Source organism: Lipophrys pholis (assembly GCF_963383615.2).
Source record: "Lipophrys pholis genome assembly, chromosome: 13".
Lineage (NCBI taxonomy): Eukaryota > Metazoa > Chordata > Actinopteri > Blenniiformes > Blenniidae > Lipophrys > Lipophrys pholis.
The window spans coordinates 848,412-860,498 of NC_137632.1; the positions used below are offsets into that span (position 1 = coordinate 848,412).

General features: G+C 56.3%; 1 protein-coding gene across 1 annotated transcript in view; it reads right to left on the reverse strand.

Annotated features, from left to right (window-relative positions):
- Positions 1 to 12,087, reverse strand: part of adcy5 (adenylate cyclase 5) — a gene marked incomplete at both ends in the record, with an annotated part of 168,291 nt that overhangs the window by 25,429 nt on the left and 130,775 nt on the right. Inside the window, 2 exons of the mRNA XM_080478146.1 lie at positions 465 to 552; positions 4,000 to 4,097. Of these exons, the coding sequence (XP_080334272.1) occupies positions 465 to 552; positions 4,000 to 4,097 (186 nt within the window). The remainder of the gene's footprint in view (positions 1 to 464; positions 553 to 3,999; positions 4,098 to 12,087) is intronic.

The window sequence follows — 12,087 nt, forward strand, 5'->3', positions numbered from 1 at the left end:
GGAAGTTACTATGTTTTGGGCTTTACTTACATTGGAAATGGCCCATGGTATAATTGATGAAAATACATATACATGAAAAAAAAATCTATAATCAATAGAAACACACAAAAATACATACCACATATAACACATATCCCATTCAACATGTCTGAAAAGGGAGGAAGGGTAAACTCCTTTAATCCTGGAGATATATATATATATATATATATATATATATATATATATATATATATATATATATATATATATATATATATATATATATATATATATATATATGTATATGATATATATTTTAAATGATACATGTATTTATTTGTTCTATTTATGTAATTTTTTTTCACTTATGGCCCTATTATCACTTTTATGGGTAAAACAAAAGGATGCATTAGTTGTATTTGCAGGATTATGGAGGCTGTTGTTGTTTCATCCATCAAAATAAAGGAAGAAAGAAGCCGTCTCACCCCAAAACAGCAGTAAACGGCTGAGACGAACATGACCGCCGTCAGGATGATGAGGCAGGTAATGAAGAAGCTGATCATCAGGCTGGAGCTGCAAACAACATAAAGAAAGAAAGAAGGAAAGAAAGTGAGTGTTTTTGCTTCCCATGGGTCATGAGTCTGAGTCACTGAAGGCATCCTTCACTTCTTTTAATCATCTGCGGCCGGGTGTTGATGTAAATAGTGTGGAAGGAGCCGGCGTGACGGGAATGAAAGGGGAGTGAAAGGAGTGGTGAAGGAAGGCAGATTAACGGAGGGACAGGAGGAGACGGGGGGGGGAGGGACGGGAGGAGACGGGGGTGGGAAGACAGGAGGAGACGGGGGTGGGAGGGACGGGAGGAGTCGGGGTGGGAAGACAGGAGGAGACGGGGGTGGGAGGGACGGGAGGAGACGGGGGGTGGGAAGACAGGAGGAGACGGGGGGTGGGAGGGACGGGAGGAGACGGGGGTGGGAGGGACGGGAGGAGACGGGGGTGGGAAGACAGGAGGATACGGGGGGTGGGAGGGATGGGAGGAGACGGGGGTGGGAAGACAGGAGGAGACGGGGTGGGAGGGATGGGAGGAGACGGGGTGGGAAGACAGGAGGAGACGGGGGTGGGAGGGACGGGAGGAGTCGGGGGTGGGAGGGACGGGAGGAGACGGGGGTGGGAAGACAGGAGGAGACGGGGGTGGGAGGGACAGGAGGAGACGGGGGGTGGGAAGACAGGAGGATACGGGGGGTGGGTGGGACGGGAGGAGACGGGGGGTGGGAAGACAGGAGGATACGGGGGGTGGGAGGGACGGGAGGAGACGGGGGTGGGAGGGACGGGAGGAGACGGGAGGAGACGGGGGTGGGAAGACAGGAGGATACGGGGGTGGGAGGGATGGGAGGAGACGGGGGTGGGAAGACAGGAGGAGACGGGGTGGGAGGGATGGGAGGAGACGGGGTGGGAAGACAGGAGGAGACGGGGGTGGGAGGGACGGGAGGAGTCGGGGGTGGGAGGGACGGGAGGAGACGGGGGTGGGAAGACAGGAGGAGACGGGGGTGGGAGGGACAGGAGGAGACGGGGTGGGAAGACAGGAGGATACGGGGGTGGGTGGGACGGGAGGATACGGGGGGTGGGAGGGACGGGAGGAGTCGGGGGTGGGAGAGACAGGAGGAGACGGGGGGTGGGAAGACAGGAGGATACGGGGGGTGGGAGGGACAGGAGGAGACAGGGGTGGGAAGACAGGAGGATACGGGGGGTGGGTGGGACGGGAGGAGACGGGGGGTGGGAAGACAGGAGGAGACGGGGGGTGGGTGGGACAGGAGGAGTCGGGGGGTGGGAGGGATGGGAGGAGACGGGGGTGGGAAGACAGGAGGAGACGGGGTGGGAGGGACGGGAGGAGTCGGGGGTGGGAGGGACTGGAGGAGACGGGGGGTGGGAGGGACAGGAGGAGACGGGGGTGGGAAGACAGGAGGAGACGGGGGGTGGGTGGGACAGGAGGAGTCGGGGGTGGGAAGACAGGAGGAGACGGGGGTGGGAGGGACGGGAGGAGACGGGGGTGGGAAGACAGGAGGATACGGGGGTGGGTGGGACGGGAGGATACGGGGGGTGGGAGGGACGGGAGGAGTCGGGGGTGGGAGGGACAGGAGGAGACGGGGGATGGGAAGACAGGAGGATACGGGGGTGGGAGGGACAGGAGGAGACAGGGGTGGGAAGACAGGAGGATACGGGGGGTGGGTGGGACGGGAGGAGACGGGGGGTGGGAAGACAGGAGGAGACGGGGGGTGGGTGGGACAGGAGGAGTCGGGGGGTGGGAGGGATGGGAGGAGACGGGGGTGGGAAGACAGGAGGAGACGGGGTGGGAGGGACGGGAGGAGTCGGGGGTGGGAGGGACTGGAGGAGACGGGGGGTGGGAGGGACAGGAGGAGACGGGGGTGGGAAGACAGGAGGAGACGGGGGTGGGAGGGACGGGAGGAGACGGGGGTGGGAAGACAGGAGGATACGGGGGTGGGAGGGATGGGAGGAGACGGGGGTGGGAAGACAGGAGGAGACGGGGTGGGAGGGATGGGAGGAGACGGGGTGGGAAGACAGGAGGAGACGGGGGTGGGAGGGACGGGAGGAGTCGGGGGTGGGAGGGACGGGAGGAGACGGGGGTGGGAAGACAGGAGGAGACGGGGGTGGGAGGGACAGGAGGAGACGGGGTGGGAAGACAGGAGGATACGGGGGGTGGGTGGGACGGGAGGATACGGGGGGTGGGAGGGACGGGAGGAGTCGGGGGTGGGAGGGACAGGAGGAGACGGGGGGTGGGAAGACAGGAGGATACGGGGGGTGGGAGGGACAGGAGGATACGGGGGGTGGGTGGGACGGGAGGAGACGGGGGGTGGGAAGACAGGAGGAGACGGGGGTGGGTGGGACAGGAGGAGTCGGGGGGTGGGAGGGATGGGAGGAGACGGGGGTGGGAAGACAGGAGGAGACGGGGGTGGGAGGGACGGGAGGAGTCGGGGGTGGGAAGACAGGAGGAGACGGGGTGGGAGGGACGGGAGGAGTCGGGGGTGGGAGGGACTGGAGGAGACGGGGGGTGGGAGGGACAGGAGGAGACGGGGGTGGGAAGACAGGAGGAGACGGGGGGTGGGAGGGACAGGAGGAGACGGGAGGTGGGAAGACAGGAGGAGACAGGGGGTGGGAGAGACAGGAGGAGACGGGGGGTGGGAGGGACAGGAGGAGACGGGAGGTGGGAAAACAGGAGGAGACAGGGGGTGGGAGAGACAGGAGGAGACGGGGGGTGGGAGGGACAGGAGGAGACGGGAGGTGGGAAGACAGGAGGAGACAGGGGGTGGGAGAGACAGGAGGAGACGGGGGTGGGAGGGACAGGAGGAGACGGGAGGTGGGAGGGACAGGAGGAGACGGGAGGTGGGAAGACAGGAGGAGACAGGGGGTGGGAGAGACAGGAGGAGACGGGGGGTGGGAGGGACAGGAGGAGACGGGAGGTGGGAAGACAGGAGGAGACGGGGGGAGACAGGGGGTGGGAGAGACAGGAGGAGTCGGGGGTGAGAGGGACAGGAGGAGACGGGGGTGAGAGGGACAGGAGGAGACGGGGGTGGGAAGACAGGAAGAAAAGATGAAAGGTTGATAAAGAGGCAGGAGAAGCTGGATGGATGGAATCGCTCTCACACTCACACACCTGGGGGGGCTCCTTCAATCTGCTACTATCAAAATCTCTTTTTAGGACATCAATATTTGTACTTACATTACTGTACTTCCAGATATTGAGATATGAATATAATAATGACGTTTTATTGTGAAATGATGTAGCAGCAGTTTCCCACACTTTAGCTGCAGACAGGTCTGGACAACAGCAGAGTGTTTTTATAAAGTTCTATTTTTGGAGCCATTTTACAAAAGTTATGTTTTCAGTGGCTCCGAGCACCGTTGTCGTGGAAACCAACGCCTAAAACACAACGGAGGTTTTGTGTTTTTGTGTCAAGGGAGTGTCGAGCCCTCCGATCTGCACACAGTCTTAATGTTTGGACTCACGGAGGCACGATGACGATCTGGATGAAGCAGATGAAGAGAAACACGAGCGAGGCGCAGGCAACATACGCTCCAAACCTGGAGTCCACCTGCTTAGAGTACTGAGGGGGGGACGGGGGAGGGGGCGGGGGGGTGGGTGGGGGGAGAGAGATTTTATTCATTTTTTATAAAACACTTTATTTACATTTCATATTCCGTCACTATTTTTCACAGAAAACATTTACACACTCGATTTCAGGCAAACTTAAGACCAGTTCTCACATATTTTGACATGTTCCATTGGGTTCTATCAACAATCTGTCCTGCCGTTCAGAACAGAGGTGGAAACAGTCCAAATGACCCCGACACACCCGAGTCAGTACCAGTCCAGAACAGTCTGCCAGACCTCGGCAGATCCTCTGGATCTGGGGGTTCTTCCCCCATACTGCACCTGATCCCCAGATTGGTCCTCAGACAGTCTCGCCATCCATTTCCCCAATACAAATGTCCTGCGTGGTGGACAAGGTGGTCCAGGAGGACCAGGAGGACCAGGAGGACCAGGAGGACCAGGAGGATCAGGTGGACAAACCTTGTTCCGATGAGATCAGCAGCAGCACCACAACGCCCCCCAACTGTGTGGATCAGGATTCTCGGTGTGAACCAGGGTCTCAGGTGTAATGGTACTGGTGGTGACCGTGTGAGGTGGAGTCCTGAGCCCGGTTGTTCAAAACTGGGTTATTTTAACCACTGGTTAAGCCCTAACCACCAGTTAAATCATTAACCGACCATTAAATATGTGTTGTTTAAGACATGGTTGGTCTTCCCATTAGTTAACGTCACCGTCAAAGTTAACTGTGAGGTTAACGTCACTGGTGCCTCATCTTTTTTTAAATTGACCCAAGAGGACGATAGAGAAAGTGGACTGCTCCCTCTTCTCCGTCCCCGAGTGGTGGTGGTGTCAGTCTGAGCACCGTCACCCAGATCACATTGACCCATTAAGAACCTTCCTGCAGGTGGAGAGCCCACAGGAAGGTGGCGCCCGGCGTGGGACATGAACCCTCTACCTTGAGACTGAGGGTCTCCTGCTCTACCTACTGAGCTGGCCGGGGGACATGAACCCTCTACCTTGAGACTGAGAGTCTCATGCTCTACCTACTGAGCTGGCCGGGGGACATGAACCCTCTACCTAGAGACTGAGAGTCTCATGCTCTACCTACTGAGCTGGCCGGGGGACATGAACCCTCTACCTAGAGACTGAGAGTCTCATGCTCTACCTACTGAGCTGGCCGGGGGACATGAACCCTCTACCTAGAGACTGAGAGTCTCATGCTCTACCTACTGAGCTGGCCGGGGGACATGAACCCTCTACCTTGAGACTGAGGGTCTCCTGCTCTACCTACTGAGCTGGCCGGGGGACATGAACCCTCTACCTTGAGACTGAGAGTCTCATGCTCTACCTACTGAGCTGGCCGGGGGACATGAACCCTCTACCTTGAGACTGAGAGTCTCAGGCTCTACCTACTGAGCTGGCCGGGGGACATGAACCCTCTACCTTGAGACTGAGGGTCTCATGCTCTACCTACTGAGCTGGCCGGGGGACATGAACCCTCTACCTTGAGACTGAGGGTCTCCTGCTCTACCTACTGAGCTGGCCGGGGGACATGAACCCTCTACCTTGAGACTGAGAGTCTCATGCTCTACCTACTGAGCTGGCCGGGGGACATGAACCCTCTACCTTGAGACTGAGAGTCTCATGCTCTACCTACTGAGCTGGCCGGGGGACATGAACCCTCTACCTTGAGACTGAGAGTCTCATGCTCTACCTACTGAGCTGGCCGGGGGACACTCTTGAATATATTTTTTTAAATGTAGGTGCTATTTTTACAGTTGCAGGGTTAACGTTTTCAGGGCTGGAAGCTAGGGGGCGTGGCTTCTACTGACAGGGGCGTGGCTTCCACTGACAGGGCGTGGCTTCTACTGACAGGGGCGTGGCTTCCACTGGCAGGGGCGTGGCTTCTACTGACAGGGGCGTGGCTTCTACTGACAGGGGCGTGGCTTCCACTGAGCAGGCGAGGGATCATGTGTGGGATTGTGAGTGACAGGGTTGCAATATCTAATGTGCTCCGTATTATTTGATCTCAAAGCTCCATAAGGGCAAATATGATGGGATGGAGGCGACATTGGTGAAAAGATAAAATACGAGGGAACAAGATAGTAAGTCAAGTTATTAAGGTGAGGTTACTAATTATTATCTCATTCCCACGAGTTATTGTTATTTTTATTTTCTCTACGTCCACTCCGGGGCTCCATAGAGGAGCAACTCTTCATTCCAGTATCGACTCTATCAAAGTTCAGTCCTCCACCCTGTCCTTCCTTTGTTCAACTGCTATCATCAACACCATGGTGAGAGTTAACCACTGGTAAACAGCTAGTGGAGGTCCAGAGGTGGGTTAACTTTAATGTCAAGATAACACCTGGTTAAAGTTAACTCAGTTTTAAACAACAAGATAACACCTGGTTAAAGTTAACGGCTGGTTAAACGATAACCCGGTTTTGAACAACCGGGCCCTGGTGTCAACAGTCCGGGAGGTCCAGTCCCGCCCCCCCAACATGTGGTCCAGACCTGTCCCCCAACATGAGGTCCAGTCCGGCCCCCCAACATGAGGTCCAGTTCGGCGCCCCAACATGAGGTCCAGTCCCACCCCCCAACATGAGGTCCAGTCCGGCGCCCCAACATGAGGTCCAGTCCCGCCCCCCAACATGAGGTCCAGTCCCGCCCCCAGACAGGAGGTCCAGTCCGGCCCCCCAACATGAGGTCCAGTCCCGCCCCCCAACATAAGGTCCAGCCCCGCCCCCAAACAGAGGTCCAGTCCCGCCCCCCAACATGAGGTCCAGTCCCACCCCCCAACAGGAGGTCCAGTCCCGCCCCCCAACATAAGGTCCAGCCCCGCCCCCAAACAGAGGTCCAGTCCCGCCCCCCAACATAAGGTCAAGCCCCGCTCCCAAACAGAGGTCCAGTCCCGCCCCCCAAGATGAGGTCCAGTCCCGCCCCCCAACATAAGGTCCGGCCCCGCCCCCAAACAGAGGTCCAGTCCCGCCCCCCAACATGAGGTCCAGTCCCGCCCCCAAACAGAGATCCAGTCCCGCCCCCAGACAGGAGGTCCAGTCCGGCCCCCCAACATGAGGTCCAGGCCCGCCCCCCAACATAAGGTCCAGCCCCGCCCCCAAACATAGGTCCAGTCCCGCCCCCCAACATAAGGTCCAGCCCCGCCCCCAAACAGAGGTCCAGTCCCGCCCCCCAACATGAGGTCCAGCCCCGCCCCCAAACAGAGGTCCAGTCCCGCCCCCCAACATGAGGTCCAGTCCCGACCCCCAACAGGAGGTCCAGCCCCGCCCCCAAACAGAGGTCCAGTCCCGCCCCCCAACATGAGGTCCAGTCCCGACCCCCAACAGGAGGTTCCACCAACAGCCAGTGAAGGAAGCAGCAGGAGCAATAAAATCATTCAAAACGTTTCCTTTGACCTTCATGTTGACTTTGGCCTTGTTCAGGAAACGTTCTGTGTCTGGATAAAAGTCTTTTTGTTCTGAAGAGTCACTGCCCAACTCTTCATCCTCAGAGGAGGAGTCACTGCCCAACTCTTCATCCTCAGAGGAGGAGTCACTGCCCAACTCTTCATCCTCAGAGGAGGAGTCACTGCCCAACTCTTCATCCTCAGAGGAGTCACTGCTCAACTCTTCATCCTCAGAGGAGTCACTGCCCAACTCTTCATCCTCAGAGGAGGAGTCACGGCCCAACTCTTCATCCTCTGAGGAGGAGTCACTGCCCAACTCTTCATCCTCAGAGGAGGAGTCACTGCTCAACACTTCATCCTCAGAGGAGGAGTCACGGCCCAACTCTTCATCCTCAGAGGACGAGTCACTGCCCAACTCTTCATCCTCAGAGGAGTCACTGCCCAACTCTTCATCCTCAGAGGAGGACTCACTGCTCAACTCTTCATCCTCAGAGGAGTCACTGCCCAACTCTTCATCCTCAGAGGAGGAATCACTGCCCAACTCTTCATCCTCAGAGGAGTCACTGCCCAACTCTTCATCCTCAGAGGAGGACTCACTGCTCAACACTTCATCCTCAGAGGAGGAGTCACGGCCCAACTCTTCATCCTCAGAGGAGGAGTCACTGCCCAACTCTTCATCCTCAGAGGAGGACTCACTGCTCAACACTTCATCCTCAGAGGAGGAGTCACGGCCCAACTCTTCATCCTCAGAGGAGGAGTCACTGCCCAACTCTTCATCCTCAGAGGAGGACTCACTGCTCAACTCTTCATCCTCAGAGGAGTCACTGCCCAACTCTTCATCCTCAGAGGAGGAGTCACTGCCCAACGCTTCATCCTCAGAGGAGTCACTGCCCAACTCTTCATCCTCAGGGGAGGAGTCACTGCCCAACTCTTCATCCTCAGAGGAGGAGTCACTGCTCAACTCTTCATCCTCAGAGGAGGAGTCACGGCCCAACTCTTCATCCTCAGAGGAGTCACTGCCCAACTCTTCATCCTCAGAGGAGCAGTCACTGCCCAACCCTTCATCCTCAGAGGAGGACTCACTGCTCAACTCTTCATCCTCAGAGGAGGAGTCACGGCCCAACTCTTCATCCTCAGAGGAGGAGTCACTGCCCAACTCTTCATCCTCAGAGGAGGAGTCACTGCCCAACTCTTCATCCTCAGAGGAGGACTCACTGCTCAACTCTTCATCCTCAGAGGAGTCACTGCTCAACACTTCATCCTCAGAGGAGTCACTGCCCAACTCTTCATCCTCAGAGGAGGACTCACTGCTCAACTCTTCATCCTCAGAGGAGTCACTGCTCAACACTTCATCCTCAGAGGAGTCACTGCCCAACTCTTCATCCTCAGAGGAGGAGTCACTGCCCAACTCTTCATCCTCAGAGGAGGACTCACTGCTCAACTCTTCATCCTCAGAGGAGGAGTCACGGCCCAACTCTTCATCCTCAGAGGAGGAGTCACTGCCCAACTCTTCATCCTCAGAGGAGGAGTCACTGCCCAACTCTTCATCCTCAGAGGAGGACTCACTACTCAACTCTTCATCCTCAGAGGAGGAGTCACTGCCCAACTCTTCATCCTCAGAGGAGGACTCACTGCTCAACTCTTCATCCTCAGAGGAGTCACTGCTCAACACTTCATCCTCAGAGGAGTCACTGCTCAACTCTTTATCCTCAGAGGAGTCACTGCCCAACTCTTCATCCTTAGAGGAGGAGTCACTGCCCAACTCTTCATCCTTAGAGGAGGAGTCACTTCTCAACTCTTCATCCTCAGAGGAGGAGTCACTTCTCAACTCTTCATCCTCAGAGGAGGAGTCACTGCTCAACTCTTCATCCTCAGAGGAGGAGTCACTGCTCAACCCTTCACTCTCCTCAGCTTCAGAACCCTCTGATGAACTCTCAGTTTTTCCTTTAGAGTTCACGTTCTTTCCTTCAGGGCCGCTCTCTCTACGTCCTGTTTCCTTTGGTCTCTGAGCCTCTAACTGTTCTTCTCCTCCTCCATCTCCAGATCCAGACTCGCTCCTCCCTGACTCCTCCTGAACCTCAGTGAGACCACTGTCCTCCCGAGAGTCCAGATGAGCCTCCGCACCTCCTCCACCAACCTCTTCTCTACCCGCACCTTCTCTACCTGCACCTCCTCCACCAACCTCTTCTCTACCTGCACCTCCTCCACCAACCTCTTCTCTACCCGCACCTCCTCCACCAACCTCTTCTCTACCTGCACCTCCTCCACCAACCTCTTCTCTACCCGCACCTTCTCTACCTGCACCTCCTCCACCAACCTCTTCTCCACCTGCACCTCCTCCACCAACCGCTTCTCTACCTGCACCTCCTCCACCAACCTCTTCTCCACCTGCACCTCCTCCACCAACCTCTTCTCTACCCGCACCTTCTCTACCCGCACCTTCTCTACCTGCACCTCCTCCACCAACCTCTTCTCTACCCGCACCTCCTCCACCAACCTCTTCTCTACCCGCACCTCCTCCACCAACCTCTTCTCCACCTGCACCTCCCCCACCATCCTCTTCTCTACCTGCACCTCCTCCACCAACCTCTTCTCCACCTGCACCTCCCCCACCATCCTCTTCTCTCCCTGCACCTCCATCAACCTCTTCTCCACCTGCACCTCCTCCACCAGTCTCTACCCTACCTGCACCTCCTCCACCAGTCTCTTCTCTATGTTCACCTTCAACTCCTGGTTGTTGTTCTTCAGGACCATGAGCAGTTGTCTCCTGTAACAGACAATATGTCTGTCCTCATGATTCTTGCAGCCTGAAGACAGTCTCCTCACAGGTGAAACCACCTTCCATACCTGGAGAGCCGCTCTATGAGGGTGAGATCGCTGACAAATGGTGGAACATTGGCCAGCATGAGTTTTCTAGACGGTGTGCCCAGTAGCATCACCTCCACCAGCCTGTCTCTGACCTCCACTCCATCAAGTCCACCAGCCTGTCTCTGACCTCCACTTCATCACCTCCACCAGCCTGTCTCTGACCTCCACTCCATCACCTCCATCAGCCTGTCTCTGACCTCCACTTCATCACCCCCGCCAGCGTGTCTCTGACCTCCACTTCATCACCTCCACCAGCATGTCTCTGACCTCCACTTCATCACCTCCATCAGCCTGTCTCTGACCTCCACTTCATCACCTCCACCAGCCTGTCTCTGACCTCCACTTCATCACCTCCATCAGCCTGTCTCTGACCTCCACTTCATCACCTCCACCAGCATGTCTCTGACCTCCACTCCATCAAGTCCACCAGCCTGTCTCTGACCTCCACTTCATCACCTCCATCAGCCTGTCTCTGACCTCCACTTCATCACCTCCATCAGCCTGTCTCTGACCTCCACTTCATCACCTCCACCAGCATGTCTCTGACCTCCACTCCATCAAGTCCACCAGCCTGTCTCTGACCTCCACTTCATCACCTCCACCAGCATGTCTCTGACCTCCACTTCATCACCTCCACCAGCATGTCTCTGACCTCCACTCCATCAAGTCCACCAGCCTGTCTCTGACCTCCACTCCATCACCTCCACCAGCATGTCTCTGACCTCCACTCCATCAAGTCCACCAGCCTGTCTCTGACCTCCACTTCATCACCTCCACCAGCATGTCTCTGACCTCCACTCCATCACCTCCACCAGCATGTCTCTGACCTCCACTCCATCACCTCCACCAGCCTGTCTCTGACCACCGCTCCACACATCCTGGCAGCAGATATGATCTTCGCCGCTCCACCACCTTGGCTACCGCTGAGACTCACTCCTCCACCCAGCAGGAGAACCCAGGTTTCAACTTGAACCGTGTTTCCTGGTCAGGCTGGTGGAAGCCATGATGCTAAGAGGCTAATGCTGCTAACAGCACCACACCCTCAACAACACACACTCTCACACACACTAACACACACCCCAAACAACACACACTCTCACACACACTAACACACACCCTCAACAACACACACTCTCACACACACTAACACACACCCTCAACAACACACACTCTCACACACTAACACACACCCCAAACAACACACACTCTCACACACACTAACACACACCCTCAACAACACACACTCTCACACACACTAACACACACCCTCAACAACACACACTCTCACACACACTAACACACACCCCAAACAACACACACTCTCACACACACTAACACACACCCTCAACAACACACACTCTCACACACACTAACACACACCCTCAACAACATACACTCTCACACACACTAACACACCATGCAAAGGTTGAAACAATGAAAACAGTCAGAAAAGCCAGAAAAACTCACTTTCTCCTCAATCACTGCACACACTCCACTCACATTCAGGGGGGGGGGGGGGGGGGGGTACAGAGAGAGGGGGGAGAACAGAGAGAGAGAGACAAAGAGAGGGGGGAGAGAGAGAGGGAGAGAGAGAGGGGGAGAGAGAGAGAGAGATAGGGAGAGAGAGAGACAGAGAGAGAGACAAAGAGGGGAAGAGGGAGACAGAGAGAGGGGGAGAGAGCGAGGGAGAGAGAGAGAGGGAGAGAGGGGGGAGAGAGAGACAGAGAGAGAG